The 25768-nt window shown below is 50.6% G+C and overlaps 1 protein-coding gene across 2 annotated transcripts in view; it reads right to left on the reverse strand.

Moving 5' to 3' along the window:
* Window positions 1-2346: 2346 nt before the first annotated feature.
* Window positions 2347-25768, reverse strand: part of NIPAL3 (NIPA like domain containing 3) — a 50493-nt gene continuing 27071 nt past the window's right edge. For both annotated transcript variants that reach the window (XM_045782107.2, XM_045782108.2), the window contains exons 6-12: window positions 23752-23897; window positions 19061-19157; window positions 16862-16997; window positions 14917-15005; window positions 12911-12974; window positions 10874-10968; window positions 2347-6769 (exon numbers count right to left, since the gene is read on the reverse strand). In XM_045782107.2, coding sequence (XP_045638063.1) covers window positions 6570-6769; window positions 10874-10968; window positions 12911-12974; window positions 14917-15005; window positions 16862-16997; window positions 19061-19157; window positions 23752-23897 — 827 coding nt within the window. In that variant the 3' untranslated portion in view covers window positions 2347-6569. The remainder of the gene's footprint in view (window positions 6770-10873; window positions 10969-12910; window positions 12975-14916; window positions 15006-16861; window positions 16998-19060; window positions 19158-23751; window positions 23898-25768) is intronic.

A 25768-nucleotide genomic window follows, 5' to 3' on the forward strand; every position in this document is an offset into this window, starting at 1 on the left:
TTAATGAAATGGTAGTATGGGAGGGTATTTTTTCCTTCTCTTATTTGACAAAATAAGAAGTATGAGTAAGAGCAACACGTGGAGACTTGCCCTACCAGACATTGAAGCACAGCCTCTGTTAAAACCCTCAATAATTAAAACAGCATATTAGTGGTGAATGGATAGGCAGACAGTTCAGTGGCACAAAGTGGAGAGTCCAGAAAATAGAGAAAGTTAGCATATTATAGAAATGGCATCTCAATTCAATTATGATTATAAAATGTTTATAAAATATATAAAGGAACATTAAAAAAAATTTTTTTAAAGATTTTTTTGGGGGAGGAGTGGGGTGGAGGGGGAGGGATGGAAGGAGAAAGAGAATCCCAAGCGGACTCCCTGCTGAGTGCAGAGCCCTATATGGGGCTTGAGCCCACAAAACTGAGATCACAACCTGAGCTGAAACCAAGAGTCAGACGCTTAACCGATTGCACCACCCAGATGCCCCTAAAAGAACATATTTTATAGCAATAATTGGATTATATGTAAAATAAAATACATACAACAAACAAAAAGATTTTCTCATAGCAAAATAAAAAATACTATAAGCAAATCAAAAAGCAAGTAACAAACTTTGAGGACTATTTGCAGTTCACATCACAAAGAAGGGGTTGATCACTGCAAAATACAAATCACATGCTCGAGTCAATAAGAGACCCACAGAGCGACAGAATGTGCGCCAAGACTGTGGACAGTTCACAGTAAAGGAAACGGAAATGTGTATAAACACATGCAAAGATATTTACTGTCATTCACGTGAAGAGAAATGTTTGTGACTTGAACATTTTGGTAGAAATGACATTTTGGTAGAAGGATAAGACAGCGATCTAGTTGCCTGAATTGTTCTGGGATGCTTACGCAGACCAGAGTGGGAGGGACACCTGCAAAGATAGATTTCTGGTCCTGTTGTTTTCATAACAAATAGGCTTTTGGAGAGTTAAAGAAGGGCTTTGGGGAGCTTTTTGGGTTTTGTTTAACTTATAAAGTAATCTTGAGAATTAAGCGCACAGATGTTTCTAGGGTTCGCTGTTGAAGATTCACATTTCAGCGTCAACAGGAGAAGGCAGCCAGCAATATTCTCCCCTCAATGAGAACCTTCTCTCCTTATACTGGTCTCTGGGTCCATTCAGGCTGCTATAACAAAAACATCCATAGACCAGGTGGCTTCATTTCCCGCAGTACTGGAGGCTGGGAATTCCAAGATCAAGGTGAGAACAGATTGAGGCTAGTGAGAACCCGCTGCCTGGTTCATCATCTTCTCGCTGTGCCCTCACTTGACAGAAGGGGCGAGGGAGCTCTCTTTTTACAAGGGCACTAGGAGATAACCGCAAATATACAGATCGGTCTCTGCACCCTGTCCCTGCCACAGAGCTCCTAAAACCCTTGTAATTTCCTCAGTGGTAAGAACACTTCAGAGCATCTCTTGCTCTAGTATTTGTCTCTGGTCCTGTTCCTGACTCAGGGCTCCTAAAGCTTCATAAATTTGTGAGTAATCCGAGCACTAGAAGTATCTTTTGTTCTCATGAGGCGATGCCAGGTGGGCTCCTTGATGGCTCTGGGGTGGGGGCTGGCTACCAGAAAACCAAATCATGATTAGAGGGATGGGAATTCTCAGCCCCCCCAGCCCCCGGAGAGGGGAGACTGAGTACCTAATTGTTCAGCCTTCATAACGTCCCAATCATACAGGGAGGTGGGTGAAGACATCCACAGCAGGAAGTTGAATGACCTCAACTCTTCACGGACAGAAGTTCCTGTGCTCGGGACTCTCTCCATTGCTTCAATATAATATAACATTCTGATGGGATGCTAGACATAGTCGCAAGACTTTACATCTATTAGCTTCTCTGATCCTCATAACAACCCTTGGGTAGATACTGTTACTATCCCTGTTTCACAGACGAGGCTCCGAGAGTTTCAGTATCTTGTCATTGCCACACAGCTGGTAAGTGGTGGAGTTGGAATCAAACCCAAGCAGTTGGCTAGAGTCTAGCCTCTTAACCACTGCAGGAAAAAAAACCAAGTGTTTACTCCAGGCTTCGCAGCAATCCTGGGCATCTCTAGAACTGTGCTGTCACTAGAGCAGTCACTAGCCACGTGTGGGTATTCAAATTTAACTAAATTTAAAAAAAATAAAAAATCGAGTGCCTAGGTTGTACTTGCCACATTTAAAGTGCTCAATAGCCCCATGTGGTTAGTGGCTGCTGGACTTGGCAGCACGGACACAGAGCAATTCCATCGCTGCTGAAAGTTCTATTGGACAGCACTATGCCAGAAACTTTAGAAAGTATTAGCCAAACATAAGACTCAAACTAAACAGGTAACACACGTTTTTTAATTAAATACCACTTCATAAGGTTATTTGCACCTAACACACACATTTTTTTTTGAAAAATAAGACATGAAAAATAAGAAACATGAGTCATGGAGTTAACAAAATATAAGCATCCACATAGAATATATTCTAAGGTAACTTCATTTACACAGCTTCTCAGAGAAACACACAGTCCACTTTTTTTGCCTATCAGCCGTGGTTGGACCGGATTTGGAATTCCCAAGAGTGCTGGGTGGAGGCTCTCCAGCACTACCCTCATGGATGTCTCGTACACACACAGTACATCAAGCCGGCTGGATTCCACCACAAAAGCAATGGAAACGTCGGTCCTCCCTTCCCTACCCAGCAATCAATTCCACATGGTGAGAACCCCATGTGACCTGAAGCTTATTGTGATGGCCTCATCGGACCTGTGGCTTCAAGGGGGGGGGGTCCCGGGGAGGGGCTGAGCGCTCATCAAAGCCCACAGACCAGTCTTTCAACCGGTTCTAATGTCTGATTGGGGAACTCAGAGTCCCAGTCTTCAGAAGAGAGGGGCAGACTGGAGTGCAGAGAGGAAGACCAGGGAACAACGGGAAGTTTAAACGCAAGTTTCTTGGCCTTGCTTTAGATCCTGGCTGCTAGGAAGGAGAGGAGAGACATGTTACTTAATGTGGCTTGGAGCATTCAAGAGGGCTTGGGGAACGGCAGAGCCAAGACAAAAAATAAACAATGGGGGGGGCGCCTGGGTGGCACAGCGGTTAAGCTTCTGCCTTCGGCTCAGGGCGTGATCCCGGCGTTATGGGATCGAGCCCCACATCAGGCTCCTCCGCTATGAGCCTGCTTCTTCCTCTCCCACTCCCCCTGCTTGTGTTCCCTCTCTCGCTGTCTCTCTGTCAAATAAATAAATTCTTAAAAAAAAAATAAAATAAAAATAAACAATGGGGGCTGTGAGTAGAAAGTTGATGTCCTCCTCCCACCCCCCACCTCCAGTCCTAAAAGCAAGTGCCACCAGCAAACAGTTCCTTTACACTTGGGGACAAAGGGTGGGAGAAGACAGCCCAGGACAGATTCAGAACTCTGGCTCCCGGGGCTCCACATCAGCTGTTCTTCCAGAGTACCCAGGCGCCTACGCTGGCGTCCACTCCGGAAACTGCCCGGCGCTCTCTGCTCGGACTTCCTGTGGCTCAGCTTCATAGGATGAAGCCATCACCCCGACCCTGAAGGTAGAGGAGGCCCAGGCCCCAGGGGCACTGAGACCATGACAGTCAGCTGACCTGAAACTATAATGCACTTTTATCCACTCGTCTTAGTCTTGCCTGGCTTGAGACTAAAAGGCGCATGACCAAAGAAGGGAAGGGAGCCCATAACACCCCAAAATGGTCACCTGGATCCGGCACACTGAAATGGCTTCCCTGCTCACCTTCCATTTATCCACTCTGCCCTCACACCTCATCCCTGCCCACCTTAGAAAAACCACTTGGAAAATCGCAATAGCAGCAAAACCGGATTTTAATTCCCCTTTTGTGTTTTGTTCTGGTGGGCTTACGGCTTGAACTTGAAAACTGACTTTTATTATCCCTTCAGATTCTCTCTCTATACTCTGCATAGAGCCTCCTTTCCAATCAGTGCTGATCCTGCCGTTCTCTTCCTTACGAATCATCAGTGGCTGAGAATTCCCATCCCTCTAAGCATGCTCTCTAAGATATACCCCGACCTCCTTCCGCAGGCATTCAAGGCTCTACTGTGTATCTTTCCAGGCTCGTTTCCCACCACCCTCTCTACCTCTCCTTTCTTTGCCAACACCCACTCCCTAGCTCTGTGCCTTTGCAAATGCTGGCCCCTCTGACTGGGTGTGTGTGTGTGTGTGTGTGTGTGTGGTCACCCTACTTCCTATGCTTTGCTCAAATCTTAGCGAGATTTGCCCCCATTGATGAATGAAGCCCAAATCATCTCCAATACTTTTTATTTTTTAATTAATTAATTTAAAAATTTAAAACCTTTTTAAGTAAACACTGTACCACACATGGGGCTTGAACTCATGACCCTGAGATTAAGAGTCACATGCCCTACTGACTGAGCCAGCCAGACGCCCCCAAATCATCTCCAATTCTGAATACCCTGTTCTGGGTTAGGGCCTGACCTTTAGCAGGGCTCCCCTAACCGTCCTTTTTCTGCGGCCCATGGTTGGCTGTGCACCTCTCGTGGCCCACTCTGCTGCGGTTTCCGGGTACATGTTTTCCTCTGCAGATTTGCAGGTCAGGGACCAATGCTGTTCTTTGTAGCCTTCGCCACCCAAATGCTTATTTATTTTTTAAAAAGATTTTACCCATTCATTTGGGAGAGAGAGAGAGAGTACACACACGAGGTGGGGGCAGGGGAGTGGCAGAGGGAGAGGGAGAAGCAGACTGCTGAGCAGGGAGCCTGACTCGGGGCTCGATCCCAGGACCCCGAGATCATGACCTGAGCCGAAGGCAGACACTTAACCCACTGAGCCACCCAGGGGCCCCCATCCAAATCCTTAACACACAGCAAATGCATCACAAATATTGTTGAACGCAGTTGACATGTATCCTGAAAAAAAAAGGTCATTCATTGTGTGCTGCCTTCTCAGGCACGTAAGACACAACACCGAAGCAGTTATCGCAAGCAACAGATGCCCGTTCTCGAAGTCAAGGTAGTAAATCGGTATTAAGCACGATCCATAAAGGTTAATGATCTATCAACACTGGTCTATTAACACTGTTATCTCGCCTATTAGTTAAAGAGTGCCCAGGGAAACAGTTAAGTGCAGTTCTAAGTAGTAATCACTGGATGGATAAATGCCACGGATCCTATGGGAATTATCTGACCAGCGAAATGAACCCTAGACAGGAAAGAAGGAAGGGTAATTGCAACTTTCCAGCAGGGGTGTGTCGGTCCCTGGAGGTTTCTGCAGCCCGTCTCTCTCAATTACTAGGCTTTCAGGGTGTGTGATCCTTGGATTGCCTGCATCAGAATGACCCGTGCTGCCCGTCAAGAATGTGGACTCTTCTCCCGTCATTCCCTCAGAGGATCTGTGCTTGGGGTGTAGGAATCTGCATTTTAAACACACTCCCTAGGGGATCCTTACGCTAAAGTTTGCAAACCCTTACTTGCCATTCTCAGAAGTTTACAATCAGTCTGGGGGGAGACAGTCATGTATGTAGCCTGAAAGAAAGCAGTAACCCCTTACCAAGAATGCCCTCTTTCCCAGACATACGCGCATGGGAATGACGTGACCCGAAGAGTCTCGGTCAGCTCCAAGGAAATGAACCAATAATTGAAGTTTGGTAATGATGGAGGCTGTCTCTGCGGCAAGCAACCCCAAGCTTCCCAGAGGGCACCAGTGTCCAGGAACACACACAAAACAGCCGGATTTTCTGCCTATCCTTTTATAAGTGGTGCAATCACCTTTTGTAAGATGAAAAGGGATTTTTCTTCCTTTATGGGCGAACGTATCATTACCCCTGCTCCTGTTCTTGTTTCCCTCCTTCTCTTAACTTCTCAGTTCCTTCAGGGAGTGGGGGGGTAGAAAAGCAATTACATAGTTCACAGAACCAAAAGCAAATCAGTTTTCAGAGCAGATCTCATATAACCACACCAAGCATGTTTTCACTGGAAGGGCGCAGACGATTGGAAAGCAGAAGTGCATTTGCTACAGGTGACTGATAGGATGTTCCCAGGGCTGGCCTACTCTGCCTTGTGATGACAACACGAATGTTACCGGAAATCTGGAATCCTGAGTGAGATGGAGAGGATCAGGAAGGGGAGATCAGATGCAGAGGTCTCCAGCCTTTCACTGGATGTGGAAAGTGAGAGCAGAATCTCTGCCTTGCTCTGGCTCCGAGGAATGTGGCAGCCTTTGGTCAGGGCCGGAGAAGCTCAGTGACCGTCCTCAGGGATGAGGACGGTTTTCCCCAGCTGGCTGCGCAGAACCAGGCAGGGTCTGAACTCCGCACTCCCCCCAGGAAATACTGCTTTCATCTCCCCCACCCCCACTGTGGTCATCTGAAATCTCCGAGACCAAGATCATGTATTCTTTGCCAGAGACAAAGGCTCTTCGAGATCCCCTTCTAGAGAGGTCTCCGTTTAAAAAAATAAAACTAGAAAGGCAAACTTTAGAATTCAGGGTTGAACCACTGTCGGCCCGGCTTGAGAGCAGTTATAAATGGAGGGAAGGAGAGTCTCCTTCAAGGTGGGCTCATTCCTTCTTGGTGTGTTCCAGGACTCGGTAGGGCACCCCAGAGGCACCCCCGGAGCTGTGTTCCTCTTGCATGACCGGCAGCGTGGCAGGAGCGTAGATCTCAGAAACGTTGTCGTTGTTTTCCAGGGCCCCATAGGAAAAAGAAGCTTTGAGGTCAGGCTGAACTGTCATTCCCTTGTCATGCATGTTTTGCATACCTGAAATGAAATCCATTTTCTCCAAATCATTACGGGGCAAGGGGGCCAGAGGAGACCGCCCCTTCCTCTACCGGACCACGGCCTAACTACAGCGCGGGTGCTAGTCATGCGCCTCGCCAATCTCCTGGATGCTTTAGGTTGAAAAAAGAACACCCACAAATATATGCGAGAAATATTATGGTTGCCAAGCAACAAGGGATGAATCTTCAGGAAATATGCACACAGACCAGCCACTGTCAAGAGAAGCATGGGTTGGCCTAGAATGAGGTGGGAACGTGTGTCTGGGCCCCAGGGGGAGCAGAACCAGCACTGTGCTTTGAACGTGGTAGATGCCAGTACCTTCCTGCTGAAATAAATCAGGATCCAGAGAACCTCACTATCCCCTTGAGAGAAGAGGGTAACTTTCGTGTCATGGACACGTGCTGGTGACACATGCATCACGACACTCAGAGGGAGCATTTTGACCTTTCACATTGAACATCCCTGATCAGCAGAGAGGGGAGGTGTGATCCTGCCTGCTGCTTCTGGGCACATGCTGGTGTTGGATTTCCACTTCCGGTTGAGAACGAAGACTCTAATAAGAATCCCCTTAGCCTTATTCTACAATTCCTCCATCAGGTGAGACCTGGTCTTGGAGGCCAACTCTCTCCCTGGTAGGGAATGAAGACTTCAAATTCTCTTACCCCCAGGCTGTCCTACGAAACTGAATGCCAAGTGTCCTCCGTGAAACTCTGAAGGTAACAGCAGGTGCCGGACCGCTACTTACTCTGCCCAGGCTCCGGGCTGAGGGTTTAGACCCTGACAGTCACAGCAGCAAGCAGGAGAAGAGCTAGCAGGTACTGAGTGGGGGGGGGGGGCAGACCCTGTTCTAACCAATTGAAAAGCTTTATCTCCTCTGATCCTCACAACTACTGGCAAGGAAAATGAGGCAGTTAGCGGTGAGGTAACCTGCTTGAGGTCACGAAGCGGGCCAGCGGCCATGCCAGGATGGTAAAGCCCAGATGGTTTGAACGCTGAAGCCCACCGTCTTCACTAGAACCTGTCCGGCCTCCCTAGGCACTTCCACTGAACGCCCCCCAAATCCTATCGTCAGCATCTGGATAAGAAACCAGGTTCTAAAAGGCGAAGTTACTTGCCCGAAGTCACACAGCCGGGATCTGACACCACAGCCCATGGCCTTGTCTGCTCCGTGAGCGGCCTGGGGAGCCTCTGTGCCGTCACGTAGCACAGGCCTTAGCTCATGGGCATTGGGAGGGTACAGTTTAAGAATCTGTGGTTTGGATTTCGGAGGGGGCGGCGCTTGGGAGAAGCTGAAGGGGGTGCCTGTTCCTTAGGGGAAACGGTTAGTTTACCGGGCACGGGTTAGCTTTCGGATTTCTTCACAGTTCCTCAGCCAGAGAGCGCCAGGACTACACCTCGAGTGTGACAGACGTGGCTTTCTTGATTCACTGCACTGAGAGACGTCCACCATGGGGGCCTGTGGGGTGTCTCAGTGAGGGGGTGTTAGAAAAGTCGGGATTTGGATTTGTGTTGGGTGATTTGGGGGAGGGCTTAAGGAAGCACAGCTTGGCTTTGGACTAGATGCTGTCGGGAAGTGGGGCTTGATTTTGTAATTGGGGGTCTTAGTAATTCTTATCTAGATGGAGAGGAGTCTGTGTTACGGCTCAAGCTATAATCGGTAAAGAGGCAGCAGCTCTCGTGTTGGGGGGGGTCAGTCCTCCACGGTTCGGTCAACGTGCGTGTTATGTCTGCGTTCATGCGTGACAACGAGTGGTCCTGATTGTGTTGGGATCTCTCGTGGTCAGAGTGGCCCTGTCTGATGCCGATGTGCTATGAGGCTGGTTCTTTTCAGCCAGGCAACGCCGAGGCCCAGCTCTGAGTGCCAGGCAAGCTCCCAGCTCTCAGGGACGGCTTCCCCCCCCCCCCCATTTTTTAGAAGTCTTTCAGGTGCTAGAATTACTTAAACCTTCTCTAAATTGCGACATGCAGCGCATTCTTTGGAAATGGAATCCCTCTTGAACTGCGGCTACCGGTCTGTTGTGAAGCTACCGATCTAGCTGGACCAAAAGCAAGGTTCTAATGCTGGCCAGGGGGACCAAGTAGCTAGAAACGACACTCTGTTGAAGCAGTTTCATCTTTTTAAATTTTAATTAGTGAATTAATTTATTTCTAAAGTTTAAAAAAATTTATTCATGTAATCTCTATGCCTGATGTGGGGCTTGAACTCATGACTCGAGATCAAGAGTCCCATGCCCTTCTGACTGAGCCAGCCAGGCACGCCCCCCCTTTTTTTAAGCAGTTGTATTTTTCATGTTCTACCTGGCGTCAAACAATTGTTTGAAATTTTCGAAGATTTTTTTTTAAAGCAAAAGGGATGTGAAGCCAAATTTAACCAGGCATCTACCAAGTCCCAAACACTGTGCAAGGGGCGCTTAACCCGTTATCCCACTACCCCGAAAGAAGGAATCCCAATTTACAACTGAGGGTCAGAGGCCTTGGGAGGTCCAAGGACACGCCCAAGGTCACACCATGGGTGGGTGGTAGAGCTGGGATTTGAATCCAGGCCACCTGAACTCCAAGCCCAGGCTTTTCATTGTACAGAACTCGTCTACTCCAAAGTGTCCTGACATGCCACAGCAACAGAGCGGGGGCTCCTTTTGTCAAGATCCGACTTCCCGGCGGCCATAAGGTACAAAGGGGAAGCCGAGAACCACATCCACGAAGAGACCACAGAATGTTGGTATCTAAGGTTACCTTAGGTTACCTCCTACTTTCCGTGAGCAGATACATCTGCATATATGCATGTACAAACACAGCGATATATACACAAACACGGTTCGTAAACACACAAACACGCAGATACATACACATACTTGCACACACACGGAGTTGACACCTCACCTATCTGGAATTCAGCTATCCAGCGCCCTCATCTATCCGGGACACAGCCGAGAAACAAGGAAGTAAGCAAAAAAGGCATCTGAGCAGCCAGATTAGATGTTTTCAAAGTCCATGCACTAAAAAGCTCATGCACTTAACTCCTAGGAGAAAGCTTAAAGCCCCGACTCGGAGCTCGTTTATTCTAATTTTATACACAGTTCAAACAAGCTGGGTCAAATGAGACGTTTGACCCGGAATTGCTCTACACAGGCGGGCTGGTGAGAGCAGGAAAGACAGACGACAGCTTGATAGCCAGGGATGAGGAAGTAATATAAAAGTAGACACATAAACCTTGGGGCCATTTAAAGCAGGGGCACCGCAGTTGGCTCTGAGAACACACCTGTATCCCAGAGCACTTTAGTAAGCGGGGCTGTATGCCCTCGGAGGGGTTACAGTTTGCTCATGAGGGTGTCTTCACGGAGGGTGGGGATTGCGTTCTGGAGAGAGTTCCATCTTTCTAACTAAAATAAAAATTAATTTTGACTGAAGGAGTGAAAGCTAGTGGTCACTGGCCACCTACAGAATTTAGGTCGGCAAACCCGGATTAACTTTCCTAACCCGGGTGCCTTGAGGCTGGGCAGGCACTCTCCGGTTCTCCACAGACTCCCCCACTCCCTTCTGTGCGGTTCTCTGCCAATTCACACCTTCGTTACTGTCAGGACCAAAGGCATCTGAGCTTGTGCTTCTCAGTGTGAATCCCCCACTCCTTGGGAAATCAGGCTTTCCAGAACAATCCACCCTCTTGCAGCATCTAAGAAGGGAGGCAATAGTCTCTGAATTTCATTCATCCTATTTTCCTTCCCCTCTCTGGTCATTCCATTCCAACTCGATGAATGGATTTTTTTCCTTTCACAGGCCTGAAGCCGGACGTACAGATCATAATTATATTCAGTGTGAATCAGGACTGTCTTTAAGAGATCCCAAAATAGACATGGGGACCGGCAAGATGGGCTCAAAACCAACCGAGGTGCCTCAATCATTGCCTCCTATTTCGCAAAGCGAGATTTAAAAAGAGAGAGGGAGAGAGAGACGGTCACACCATAACGGCACAGCACACCTTCCCTGTACCAAACCCAGCAGCTAGTTGTCTCGTTTTAAACAGGAAGTAGCAGTCACTCTACATGGATGGGCCGGCCAGCGGGACACATGGGGTTTTAACGTTACCTGGCATGGCATCCATGGAAATATAGGGCTCGAATGGAATGGCCTTCTTCCGGTTCCGTGTGATTAAGAAGACGCCCAAGAATGCAATGAGGCACCTGAGGAACGGAGATTAGGGAGGGAGAGAAGAAAGGCCAGAGTGAGGGCGGGAGGGCTCGCTTTCCAACCCGGGTAATGGGAAAAAGGGAGAAAGAGGGCTGCGGGCTGCAGAGGGGGGCTTGCGGCTGAGCCTGAGATGGGCAGGGAGCCGACACGGGGTAAAGAAGAGCCTCGCACGCCTTTCAGACGAGATCGGGCGCGTTCAGGGTGGTATGGCCGTAGACCTCGCACGCCTTTCAGCCTGCACCGCGTTAATCAGAATAAATGAGACTCTCCTGGGCGAAACTCCCACGGCTCTTCACTCCCATTCAGCCTGTATCTTAGACACTCGCCTTAAAAAATATTCTTTTTAATAAAAAAAGTTCTTTATGGCCTAAATTCAATCAATACAGGAGGAGAGAAAGAAAAAGAAAGTCCCTGAACTCCCCCTGCTCCCACTCCCCCAGATAGGGGTATATTCTTCTAGAGTCTTTTTTTTTCTTTTCCCTAGAACTTAAATAAGCACACTTTCTAAAAACCGAGGTGTCGTTTACATGCAGTAAAAGGCACAAACCCTAAATGTAGTGTTTGAAGAATTTTACCTGTGTAAATGGTGACCCTGTGACCACCACGCAGGGCAGTAAAGAAGACATTTCCATCCCCCCCAGCCCAGAAAGTTTCCTTGCGCCCCTCCCGATCCGTGCTAGCCCAGAGGAAGCCACTGTTCTGACCACTATCATCCAATACTCGATTTGCCTGTACTTGAACTTCTTTTTATTTTTTTAAAGATCTATCTATTTATCTGACAGGGGACGGGCAGAGGGAGAGGGAGAGAATCTCAAGCAGGGTCCACGCTGAGTGCAGAGCCTGACGCGGGGCTCGATCCCAGGACCCTGAGAGCACAACCTGAGCTGAAACCAAGAGCTGCACGCTTAACCGACTGAGCCACCCAGGCGCCCCACCCTCTTCTTGAACTTCTTATACGTCAAATCATACGGCATGTACTCTGTCTGGTTTCTTTCCCTGGTAAATATTTTTAAGGTTCATTTGCTTTATTGTATGTATCCGTAGTTCCTTATTTTTGTTATACTGAATCCATCGTCTGAACATACGACATCATTTGTTCTGCACTCTCCTGTGCATAGACATCCGGGTCGTAACCAGTTTGAGCACATGATGAATAAAGCTGCTGTAAATATTCAGGTACAAGTCATTTTGTCAATAGATGTACTCATTTCTTTTGGGTATATATCTAGATGTGGAATTGCTAGGTCCTAGGGTAGACTGTCCATTTTAAAAAATGTAACTTTTTCCATTTCATGTATCCTAGACATGGCTCTTTGTCAGCATCTATAGGCTGGCCTCGATTTTTCAAAATGGCGGCACGGTACTTTATTACGTGGATATACCGTAATTCATTTAACCTGTATTCTACTCCTGGGCATTTTCCAATTATTTACTTATACAATTAATTTCTAAATTAATTCACAGCCTCATACATGTGTCTTTGTGTCCCATTTGGAATGTTGTATCACACACTGCTCATTTACAATTTTTCTGGACATTGCCAAACTGTCCCCTGGCATCAAAGATCCTCTCAGTGTGGCAGAGAGCTGGTCTCCTCATCCTCTTGCCAACATGGATACTACCAATCCTGTTAGTTTTTGCAAAATGATGGCATCTCATGTGGCTTCAAAATGCATTTCTGTGATCTGGGGTGAGGCGGAGAGGCTTCTCATGCGTCGAAGTGGGATATTTTAGAAATGACAAGGAGATTAAAGCCCAAAAGAGAAGAAGGGGGAAGGAGACAAAGCCCTTTGGGGGAGTAAAATGCTCATTCATCTCTGGGGGACAAAGCTCCAAATCCCGGCTGTTCCCCGGGCTCTAGAGGGCTGCCCGAGAGGCAGAGACAGCAGTGGGGCCAGAGCGGCAAGCGCACCGGGAGCAGGGAGCAGGACTCACCCCAGCGCAAACATGCAGATGTGCAGGGCATCCTCCCCAACGAAGTCCAGGTAAAACACTGCGCCTGGAGAGGCAGAAAATGGCAAACACGGGTGAGCTGTTTTCAAATCACCTTCTTGCCCCTCTGTCTAGGATTCGGCAAAGCTCTCCCCACTGCAGGAAACCAAAGTGGTCAGGAGCCTGATGACCAGCAGGGTACATGTTAGAAGAGTGGAATAAAAGCCATTTGGGGGGACAGATGGTCTTCTCTTTCTCCTCCTACACCCCCCCATTTTTTTAAGATTTTATTTATTTATTTGAGAGAGAATGAGAGCTATATATAGAGAGAGCACACAGAGACAGAGAGGGAGAGGGAAAGGGAGAGGGAGAGAGAGAGAAGCAGGCTCCCACTGAGCAGGGAGCCCGATCTGAGACTCAATCCCAGGACCCTGGGATCACTACCCGAGCTGAAGGCAGACGCTTAACTGACTGAGCCACCCAGGCGTCCCATACACCCCTCTTATCTCCATCTTTTTTTTCTTAACTGTTTGAGATAATACTAGACTCACAAAAATAATACAGTTCACATGGACCCTGCACCCAGCCTCCCCCAATGAAACATACTAAGAATGAGACTGTAGATCTTACTTGCCAGTTTTTACACACCCCCTTCACCTGTCTTTTTTTCTTTTTTTTTTTTTTTAAGATTTATTTGTTTGCTTTAGAGAGAGAGAGTGAGCAGGATGGGAGAGGGGCAAAGGGAGAGAGAGAGAGATAATCCCAAGCAGAAGAGAGAGAGATAATCCCAAGCAGGAGAGAGAGAGATAATCCCAAGCAGACTCCATGCTAAGCATGGAGTCCGATGCGGGGCTTGATCCCATGACCCCGAGATCAGGACTTGAGCTGAAATCAAGAGTCCTACGCTTAACCAACTGAGCCACCCAAGCGCCACTCTCTGGTCTTTCTTTAGATGGAAAAGCAAGCCTTGGAGTTAAGCTGTCAGAGCCTTCTAACCTGGCGTGGCCAGCAGACGGCAGGCCTGCAGCCTGCTCCTACGAGGCGGGGGTGACATGGCCTTGCCACCCTCACTGCCCTGCAGCCAGCCTCTGTCTGGACTCATTTCACCTCCACGGGCTTCGTCCTGATCCCCACCCCGCTTCTGACTCCATCACGCTGTTGGCTCTTCCCTTCAACCTCACCTGGACCCAAGTTCTTGACCATGACTTAAATCTTCACACTGGGTTCACCTTCTGGCTGCTCTGGGCCAACGACCCACTTGATCCCCGGTTCTGCCCATTGCACAGGCCCTGGTAGCCGTGTGCCTACCGTGCTCCCGCCTCTATGGGCAGGATTTGAGCAGCCCTTGTCTCAAGTGCAAAACATACTGTTTTATAGCCAGGCTCTCCTCAGAGGGAGGCGCACTGGCTCTTACTGGTCCATTCCCTTTGAAGATTTTCCTCTTCACTGCCCCTTAAAAACAAACACAATCTGATATGCTTACAGCCTCTGAAGCCACGTAAGAAAGAAAAAAAAGTAGGGGTGAAGTAGAAGAAAGGGGAAATATAAAAATGATGACAGGTTACCCACCACCTATTATGTCACAGATGTTCATTTAGTCATAACCTCTAGAAATTATAGGAAGAAATCTGTGGTCACTTAGTCAGTGGAGTTAGCAGACGATGGCAGAAGTTGTTAAAGAAACCTTGTACAAGCTGTACCGAGTACATATTGGACATTCACTTCTGGGAGGTGAGTCTTATTGCTCCCGTTTTACGAACGTGGAACCGGGGCTCAGAGAGGTTAAGGGATTTTCCTAGAGCCACACAGCTCTGTGTCTGTGCTGGGGCGCAAACCCACGTCTCTCTGGCTCGAATGGACTTTCTCTATGAAACCATATACAACTCTGACAGGTAGAACACGTCAGCAGGACTGGCCTTTGGACAGAGACAGAGCCTCATCCCTCCACACTGGGGTAACGTCGCTGCTGCTAAGGGAGGAGACGGAAATCTAGCAGTCACCACCCTTACCTGCTGTGATGGCGACAGTAGTGGACAGGATGTAGCCCACGCTGGCAATCAAAGAGGAGTCGTACAGCTGCGAGGCTTGACTTAAAAACCTTCAATACAAGAGCACTCTGGTCAGTGGGCATGTCAGACAGGCTGAGGTGAGAGCCGGTGACAGTAGGCTCAGCTTGCAATATGAAGACAACACGTGAAAGAAAGATGCCATCCCGGTGCATCTCTGGGTCTGGGGTCCACGCTTCACTCCCATTTGTCCCCTGGACACAGAGCCTGCGGTTCACCGCCATCCCCAGGGCGGCCATGCCTTCCCGGTCTCATGCCTCTCACCACATGGTTCTCGTCGCCCGAGATGCCCTTCTCCTCACGTTGGTGTTCCCTGCAACTCCACCCCCTCCCTACAAAGGGCCGTCCTGTTCTTGCAAACAGTCCAAGAAACTCTTACAGCCCTTATCACAGTTTGCCTGTTGCTGTCATTATTTTTTTTTAAACACATTTTCCTCTTAATGAAAAAATAATGCGCTCACTGCAACAAATGCAGGAAAAAGAGAGAGAGAAAATTAGAATCATTCCTCCTCTCTCCACCTACAATCTACACGCCCTCATTTCGGAATATATTCTTTGTCCATTCTCTACGTGGTTGCTTGTATCATGACAGACTTCCCACTTGACTGTACTCGTCCGTTTACAGGGCTGGGAGTGCTCCGAGGACAGTGACTGTTGCTCCTGCCTCCGTGCGGCCCTCGGTGGCTGTGTGGGTGTGCGGATGTGTGCTGCCTGGGTGAGTGGGAAGCTCCCCAGGAGGCGGGTGGGCACTGACTCTCCTCTGTAACCCTGGAGTGCTCAGCGTGGAGCCTCGTGCTGGGATGGCTCGGGGTGATGACCAGAATCTCTGTAGTAGGACTCAGGACAGTAATAATCCACATAATAATAGCCATCATAATCGTGAAAGAGGCTGAGATTTTCGGGAGGTTATCCTGGGGACGGCACCGAGAGCTTCATGCTTCTCTTAGAGAGGGGCTGCTGTTATTCTCAGTTGCGGACAAGGAATCTGATCTTAGAGAAACTAAGGCAGAGGCCTGGAGCGGAGGGGTGAGGGGCGAGGGGTGAGGGCCATGGGATGGGGAGCCTGATGCCAGGGTTCATATCTCAGCCCTGCTTCTTCGGTTTCTCAAATGCAAAATGATGATGGTATCATTGGCTTCAAAGGGGTTTTGGGGCGGGGAGTCAAATGAGTTTAAGTTCATGTGAAAGTGGGGTGTGGGAGTGGCTTCCCCTGGGGCCCCCACAGCAGCGGTCACTCCAACAACTGCTGGAGGCCACCGCTGGGGGATGGTAAGCCCAGGCCGCCAGGGTCCCGGGGCCTGCCTTGCCCAGGATCAATCAGCCTTGCGTGCCATACTGAGCCCTGTGCCATTCACCTTCCTGTCCCCAACAGGGCCATCCCAGGCCCTCCCCGGCCCTCTGCAGAGCACTGGGTCTCAGGTGGGAACAAGGCCCAGGCCTACCCTCAGGACCACTGCTTCTGAGAGAGAAACGATCTTCTCTCTGGGGAAGATTCCTTGAGGACAAGAAATGACAACTTGCTATGTCCCGCCTAGCAGACAAAGAGGTGCCTCATGGGGACCACAGAGCTTCTTCTAGAGTCCCTGAGACAGACGCCTGTCTTGGAGCAGGGGGAAGTGAGGCTGCCTCTGATAGCACGCGTCTCCCCATGAGAGGCAGAGAGAAAAAGACATCCACTGCAGGTTTCGTCTTTCGAGCGGCACAGAGTCCCTCCACGGGACAACTTAGCAAATCAGCGACCGCTCCCTCCACAGTGTGTGCTGGACCCTGGTGACAGGCTGTGTCTGAACGTTCTCCCCTCCCGACAGCTTCAAAAACAAAAGAAATCAGGCCCAAGAAATGGAAGAGCCCCCAAAACGTGGCGAGGCCCGGCAGGAAAGACACTCACGCGGCCTGGTAGACAGCGGTGGCCACCATGCACGCGAACATCACGTAGAAGATGGGGGAGTCGAGCTGCAGGTGGCCCTGTATGGACAAGACGAGCATCCCGGCCACGGCCTTCACCGTCACCACCGTCATGGAGCCTGCAGAGGGTGCGCGGGGACGGAGGGAGGCCGTCAGATCCTGAAGGTCAGTTTACGACCCCAAAGGACGTGGTGAAAAAGATGGAGGGAGCACGGGCAGGGCCGCCCCAGGGATGGCGAAGACGCCACGGGCAGCGGATCTCACGCTCTTTCCGCGAGCTGCCCCGATCCGCGTCTCCGTCCCAGGAGAGAGGGAAGGAAAGTACCCACAGGCGCTTCCCAGTGTCACCTCTGAACTTCAGCAAGAAAGGGCATTGAGTTTCTGTCTCTCAACAGCAGGGCAACGGCCCTGTGCCTGGACCATGCTGGGAGGTCAAAATCATCCTTAAGGGATACACGAACTTTGTCTGAGTATCATTCGCACGGCAATCACAGGGAAAAAACATGTGGTGTGTCCAGAGCTCTCGCTCTCTCTTTTTTTTAATGCTCACTCACTTGTATTTTTAAAAAAACATTTCATTAGACAGAGATCTCCAAGTGTTTGGGAACCCTACCTTCAGGCACATGCACGTACTTTTCCAAAATACAGGTGTTTGTGCATTTTAAAGTGATACACACGTAACACTGTGCTTATAGGGCGTGCACGTTACAAAGCAGGGGCCGGGATATCACCGCTCACCTCACCGTGGAGACCGCTGCTTTCCCTGGTGCTGCAGAAATGGCTGCCAACTGTCCGACCCCCACTGCCCAACCCCCTCCCGGCCAAAGCAGGAGTTCAAAGAAACCAGGTACCCAACTCTGGGTACAAATGAAGCCCCTTATTCTGGCTGAAGGGTTCTGCTTTCCTGTTTTTCTCGGCTTCTGCTCGTTTTCCCTCTTGCTAACAGCCCATCACACACAGCGGCTTCTGGGCGCCCCCCCCCCCCCCAGCGACCTAGATGACCGTTTCCAAACATCAGCAGTCAGTTAGGACAGGCACTTTCATGAGGGTGTCCCTGTTAGTGAGAAGGGGACAGAGGGAGAGTGGCCAATGTGCCTTAGAACCTTCTGGCCTCCCTAAACGCCAGAGAGGACATTTGGGGACCGTGATGTTCCAATCTGCTTTGAAAACAAGATCACCAAGGATTGGACCACCAATATTAGCTACTCCAGGGACAAACGTCTAAAGTGTTATGCTCAGTGAAAGACGCCGGTCACAAAAAGCCACATATGATAGGGTTCTGTTTATACTGTATGCTTTCAACAGGTGAATTTTACGGTCTGTAAATTATAGGTCAATAAAGGTGTTTTAAAAATATCAAAATAATGCAAGCTTGTCCTGCGGTGGCCCCTCTCTGTGTGGCTGAGGGGTGGGGTAGAGTGGGGGCTCGGTGTGGGAGGGACAGAAGACCAACAACGGGTCCCGGGCCCTCGTGCCCATCTCATTTAACCCTGCTCTCCCCCTGAGGTCTGGGCGTTCTATGCCGATTTTGAGAGGACAGTGCGGCTTAAACAGGAGGGAGTCGCCGCCCAAGGCCAGCGTCCCCAGGAGGCAGCAGGAGGGTGTCCCCACCTCTCCCCCTGGAAGCTTGGGTACTTCTCACAGCTCTGTGCCGGGTCAGGCCTCGCCTCGGTCTGACTGGGGAGCCGTCTCCCACCTGGCACCCGCCCCTCCAAAAGGAGAGAAAAAAAGCGAGAGAGCAAACTGGGTTCCTGCTTTTGAATCCAGAACTCGTTCCTAGCCTGGCAGGTTTACCTGAAGCCCTAAGGACCCAGTTGTCGGAGCCTGTCCGCCTCTACTTCTCTGAAATCACCTCTTGGCCCGCCTCACCCTTCCTCTGCGCCCTCTTCACCGTGACCCTCACTGCCCCAACGTGTCCCTCTCCTAGGTATTCGTCTACTCACTTACTGGCTGCTCCTCCCTTCGGAACAGAGGCCCCGAGGGCAGGGGGCTGTCTGTCTCGTTCACCCCGTGGCCGGTTTCCGGCACCATTCCTGGCACGGAGGGGACTCTGGGTATTCAAGCAAGGCCACTGAACACAGTCAGCTGCCTGACAGGACTGACGGAAGCCGCCTTACATCCGCGGGGACCTCGTGGTGCTACCAGGCGGTGGCCACATGCAACCACCCAGACCCCCACTTACCGAGTAATGCCACAAGGAGAAGAATCACGATGATGTTGTGGGCGTTCTTCTCCTTGTAGAAGTAGAGCAGGAAGCAGAACAGGATGATCTCCACGAGCTACGGAAAGCAGCAAGGGGCGGTCAGCAGGGCGGGGACCCGGCCAGACTGGGAGACACTGGGGGGTCAGCGGGGCCCAGGGACCCGGGCAAGACTGGGAGACGCTGGGGGGTCAGCGGGGGCGGGGACCCGGGCAAGACTGGGAGATGCTGGGGGGTCAGCAGGGCCCAGGGATCTGGGCAAGACTGGGAGACGCTGGGGGGTCAGCGGGGCCCAGGGACCCGGGCAAGACTGGGAGACGCTGGGGGGTCAGCGGGGCGGGGACCTGGGCAAGACTGGGAGACGCTGGGGGGTCAGCGGGGCCCAGGGACCTGGGCAAGACTGGGAGACGCTGGGGTGGTCAGCGGGGCGGGGACCCAGCCAGACTGGGAGATGCTGGGCAGTCAGCGGGGGCGGGGACCCAGCCAAACTGGGGGGTGCTGGGGGGGGTCAGCGGGGACGGGGACCCAGCCAGACTGGGAGACGCTGGGGGTCAGCGGGGCGGGGACCCAGCCAGACTGGGAGACGCTGGGAGGTCAGCGGGGCGGGGACCCGGCCAGACTGGGAGACCCTGGGGGGTCAGCGGGGGCCCAGGGACCTGGGCAAGACTGGGAGACGCTGGGGTGGTCAGCGGGGCGGGGACCCAGCCAGACTGGGAGACGCTGGGCAGTCAGCGGGGGCGGGGACCCAGCCAAACTGGGGGGTGCTGGGGGGGTCAGCGGGGACGGGGACCCAGCCAGACTGGGAGACGCTGGGGGTCAGCGGGGCGGGGACCCAGCCAGACTGGGAGACGCTGGGAGGTCAGCGGGGCGGGGACCCGGCCAGACTGGGAGACCCTGGGGGGTCAGCGGGGCCCAGGGACCTGGGCAAGACTGGGAGACGCTGGGGTGGTCAGCGGGGCGGGGACCCAGCCAGACTGGGAGACGCTGGGCAGTCAGTGGGGGCGGGGACCCAGCCAAACTGGGGGGGTGGGGGGGGTCAGCGGGGACGGGGACCCAGCCAGACTGGGAGACGCTGGGTGGTCAGCGGGGGCGGGGACCCAGCCAGACTGAGGGATGCTGGGGGGGTCAGCGGGGGCCGGGGACCCGGCAAGACTGGGAGACGCTGGTGGCCTGGGCTGGAGCTGATGCTGCCGAAGTCACGGACCCTCAGGACTGAAAGGGAACTGAACAGCCAGCATCTCCCAAACCACTGACAGACTTCCCGTGGAAAAGGAGGGGATTCTGAATGAACTCTGTGGGAATCTCCACCCCCTGGGTAACACCGACAAGGGGTTCACCTCGGAGCTTTGAAGGCGATGTGCGGGCCCCACACGCACCCTGTCTTAGATGGCTAGGATCCATTGGGCTAAGAAGGTTTCTTCCCACTTCGCTGCTCTGTGGGTAACCCCATTAAAACTGAAGGTCGGTCAAAGAGGGAGACCCTTGCTCACTGAGGAGAAGAGCTCTCTGGGTTCCGCGGACAAATAAACACACCCCCATCCCCTAACCACGCCTCCAGTGTGTGCGGCTCCATGGGGGAGAAAGACAAGGACATCTGGAGTCAGGGAGGCCAAGTTTGAAACCAGATCCGCTTCTAAAATGGTCGCATGACCTTGGACAAGTCACTTAGCTTCTCTAAACCTCAGTTACCGCCTCCGTGAAACGGGGATAACGATTCTTCCTTTACAGGGCCATGACCACTGCTAATACTTAATGAACTCATAAATACACCAGGCACCATTCTGAACATCGTATCTGTACTAAACTTGTTCAATCAGCACAGTGATTCTATGAAGCAGGTGGGGGAAGCTATTCAAAGGGCAGAAGTTCTGAACCTGGACGGTCTGGCTCCAGGGCCCCTGCGCTTTCCCGCGAGGCTACACGGCCTGAACTCAGGAGGCCTCGGGCCTGGGGCTTAGGAGATGCTCCGTCAGTAGAATCTTCTACTAGACAGGCAAATGGGAAGTCGGAGTTCCCTTCTGGCCTTAACAACTGTCCTTTCTACTCCTTATGGGCCCAGACATTTGGCAGTATTTTCCCGAGAAGTCAGGCCAGCGCCAGCAGCCAGCAGAATGAAAGCAGCGAACTTTGACGGTGGCTCAGCTCCATTTGCCTACCCCAACCTCCCACCGAAATGTATTTACCCTAACAACCGACGCAGGAACATTAATGGGCATTTAGAAAATTTTTTAAATTCCTCATAATTAGAGACCTTAAAGAAAAAACAACCCAGCTGTTTTCATTTTCCTGTTTCTTCCTGTCTCTGTTGCCGTGAATACATATTTTATCTACTTGTCATCACAGTCAACGCACAATTTTGTGCTAGGCTGTTTTTAGTCACCAAAAACAATTCCTGTATTTTATGATGTTATCATAATTATCTTTAATTGCTGCAGAATACACCATCAAGCGGGGGAGTTACTCATCAACACTCCCAACCATCGGGCGTGCACTCAGGGGGCCCGGTTTTCCAATCATTCTTCATGACGGTTAAATGCATGCTGGAACCATGCTTGGCCTTCTGCTGCAAGATGGCTGTGTAGACGACCTTGAGTTCTGGGAGCACGTCTCCCTCCTTCCCTCCTTCCCTCCTTCCCTCTTTCTTTCCTCCCTTCCCTCCCTCCCTGTCTTTCTTGAAGCATAGTTGACACACAATGTCACATTAGTTTCAGGTGTAGGACACGGGGCCTGGACAACTCCATCAATTCCTTCTGGTATGCTATGTTCCCAGCATACCCACCGTCAGTCTGACATCCACAATGTTTGGCCCCCAGCAGACAATAAATATTCACTGAATTTGATCTGGCCAGATCTCTCTAGCTGGCACCGTTAGGGCGCAACAGAGTTACTCAATTCAGAGGACTGAAAGCCATCAGGGGGAGGGACAAAAGCAGGGAAAGTATGTGTCTGTTTTGCAGAACAAACAGCTCCCACCACGGAGAGGTGTGGCCAGGGACTCCCTTGGACACCCCTGGCAAGAGCCGCAGACCCATGCCTGCACAGAAGCCCCCTCAGTTGCCCTAAAGTTACCTTTAGCTCATCCTAATACTAAGCTCTCCTCCTATGGGAGGGGTTTTCTGCCATTTTTTTTGAACTTACAATGTATGCACCAGCGTGCTGACATGCTGAGCATGCGCAGTTGAACCAAAGTGCCTAGTAGCAGAAAATGTGTAAGTTTCTTAATGTATCCAGCTCCCTGCCCATGCGCGCCTGGCCTCTGCATAAAAGCTCCCCTCCGCTAACCCCAACGGGAGACGGTGCTTTGAGAGCGATCTCCCTGTCTCCTTATTTGTGACAAGGAATGAAAGTTCTTTGCTTTCAACACTTCCTCGGGTTGTGTTCCATTTGCACCCCAAGCAGCCGTCCTCCTTGACTTCGGTTACCCAGCACATGGAAGGAAGACAAACCGAGTGGGTCACTGGGCATCTGCGAAGTGCTGGGTCATTTCCACACCACCTCGCGTCTCCCAGCCACCAGCCCCAGTCCAGCGACTCCCACCAGCGCACAGAGAAGCAGGCCTCGCTTCCGGGTAGGTGACTTGGCCAAGGCCACACAGCACGTGATAGATTCAAGCCCAGGGCTCCCTGAGAGAAAAGCCTGTGTTCTGGGGTTAAGCTTTCTCTGAAGAGGGGGGGTTCTCTGGCCCCGTCCTGCAGCTGTTTCTCCATGCCAACCAGCTGCATGCTGGGGTGGCTAGAGGCAGGGAGATGACCCAGTCCCAATCCTGGGGAAATCTATCCTCTGTCTTGCGAGCAAACTGAGGAAAAAGAACATTCCAGGCCTATAGAGCAGTGCCAGGCTGCTCGTGCCAGAGAAAAACAGTGACTGCCTTCATCAGCAGGTCATGGTGAAGGAAGATGGCTTCGATTCCAGCTCTGCTGTCACGGGACTCTGGGCAGTCAGCCAACCTCCCTGAGCTTCAGTTGTCTCATCCATAAGATGGGGAGTAAAAACATTTACCCTATAGGGTGATTGGGAGCATTTGAGATGATACATAGGGAAGTATTTTGCATGGTACCCAGCTTGGAACAGCAATAGATAGCAGCTGCTTGATCAAATACCTAGATGTTTCCTCGATCAGTTTATCTGTAGACCTAACATGGGACATAATTGGGGGTGGGAGTGTAGGAGACCATTTCAGTGTCTCCTGTGTTTCCACCAGCTTCTATCAGCTGTGTGATACCGGGAAAAGTAAATAAGTAACATGTCTATGGCTGTTTAAAATTTGAACTGTTTTCTTACCATAAAAGTCTTAAATACTCACTGTAGAAATTTCGGATGATGCATAAAGACAAAGGTGAAATGAAAACTCAATCATAATTCCAGTTCCCAGAGACAACTGTGGATCGAACTGCCGTTCTGTATTCTGTATCTTTAGCGATACAGTATATATACACACCTATGCTATCTCAAAAAACTAAAGTTATCATATTATCTATGCAGATCTAGACATTACTCGGAGCATAAGTGAAAACAGCATTTCCCCGTGAACCACATACTCTCCCCAAGCACGGTCTTCGCTGCTGGGAAATACATCATGATTCTCTCGAATCCCCTATTGCTGGAGACTCAGGTCCCCAGGTTCTAGGACCTGATTGCTCCCTCCTGCGGGGAGGACCGGTCGCTTCTCTTACCATGTACAAGAGAAAAGGCCAGCTCACGAGGTGCCTGGTGATGTTCTCGCCCGTCATCTTCTCGTGACTGTTAGGTGCGAATGTCACCAGCAAGTAGGTGCCCACGATGGCCAGACCGCAGCCAACGAAAGACAAGACGTAGCGCCCTGCAGGGAAGGGGGTTGGCTGTCACAGGCTCACTGCAGGTGCAGGCTTCAGGCCCGTATGTGTTTCTAGGGCAACACGTGATGACCTGCTATTTTTGGTTTTTCTTCACTTTACAAATAGATCATCCCCCTTATTGTTATTTTAAAAAATAACATTTAGGAGCGCCTGCGTGGCTCAGTGGGTTAAGCATCTGCCTTCGGCTCAGGTCATGATGACAGGGTCCTGGGATCGAGCCCCACATCGAGCAGGGAGCCTGCTTCTCCCTCTCCCTACTTGTACACACACTCTCTCTCTCTCTCTCTGTGTCAAATAAATAAATAAAATCTCTAAAAAAAATAAAATAAAATAATGACACTTAGTGTTAAAAAAGTTCAGTGAAGTATGACATGTATACCAAAAGTGCTCAATGAATTCTCGCAAAGTGAACATACCCATGTAATCAGCACCCAGTTCAAGAAAGGGAACGTTAGCAGGACCCCAACATCCTCACTCGTTGTGTCCCCTTCTGATCACTAGACGGCAGCCCCAGGGTAGCACTGACTTCTACCAGCACTGGGAGTTGGCCTGGTTCTGTACTTTCTATAAGTGGACTCGTACTGTCTGATTTCTTGTGTCTGTGTCCGTGTAAGATCATGTGTGTGAGTTCGTGAGATTCTTCTGTACCCTGGTGTGAGTGTCGGGGTGGTTCCTTCATTCTCACGCCCCTACGGTTGTGGTATAATGCATCCGTTCTGAGGCTGACGGGCTTTAAATCTCTCCAGGGTTATAACAAATACTGCTGCTATGAGCACCCTTGTGCGTGTCATTTGGAAAACCCATGGCCTGTATTTCTGTTGGGTATGAAACTAGGAGTGGGAATTCCCGGGTCAGGGGATATGTGGACCTTCAGCTTCGTAGTTATTATTAAATGGTTTTCCAAACTGGTTGCACCAATGGCCACTCCCACCAGGAAAGTATGAGAGTGAGACTGCCTCCTTTTTTCCCGTTCACGGTAGCCATTCTGCTGCTGAACCATAGTTTCAGTGTGCATTGTACAGGGAAGGTTTGCAAGTTAGAACCACTTTATGGGCAACATAGAAAACCAAATATAACAAAACCTCACAAGCAAACCTTCAGAGCCTACCATGTACCCTTCAGAAATGACCTTATCATTTCCCATCTTCTAGTTAACCTACTCCCAAGGGACCGGTCCAAATACTACCAAAATTCTATTCCACAGACCTGTCAGAGACTGTTAGTGGGGCCTGGGAGTCCCCCGACTCTTCCCCTGGGTCCTGTCACACTCCAGCTGAACCCTGTGGATTTCGTCCAGCCCAGACCTGGGCAAGCTGCAAAGGGCTGTGACTTCTGAGCCGCACATGGTGACCACAGGCCTCTGGATTTTTCTGGATAGAACTAACTACACATTTCATTCTACTGCCTCCCAAAAATGTGATACCACATTAAATGTCTTTAATTCACATTCTAGGCCTCATAAGGTGCCCCCAAAACAGTTGTTCAGTTTTTCAATGAATGAATGAACCATGGTTAAACTCAATAATAAGTTCTGTGCTAAGATATACAAGTGTGGTGTCTTAAGTTTTCTTTAGGCAGGGAAAAGTCTTACTCATCTCCATTTCACACCATGTCTCTGGTGTACAGCACAGGTCTAGCAATGGGTGAATGTTTGCCGAATTTGATAGAATTTTAGGTAGGAGAGCCATGTACAGTCGTACAAGTTGTTCACTGCATAAAAGCACCTAGCTGAAGGGGTGAGAAGGGCTAAGATCTACCCATGCTCTGCTCCCTGAGGCATGTGCCCACGGAACCACAGATGCCCAGAGGGGCCATCTTTTTTTAATTCACATAAGGCACTGCCTGGACTAGCAGG

The sequence above is a fragment of the Ursus americanus genome, chromosome 33, assembly GCF_024610735.1.
Source record: "Ursus americanus isolate L20-20 chromosome 33, mUrsAme1.1.p, whole genome shotgun sequence".
NCBI classification, from domain to species: Eukaryota; Metazoa; Chordata; class Mammalia; order Carnivora; family Ursidae; genus Ursus; species Ursus americanus.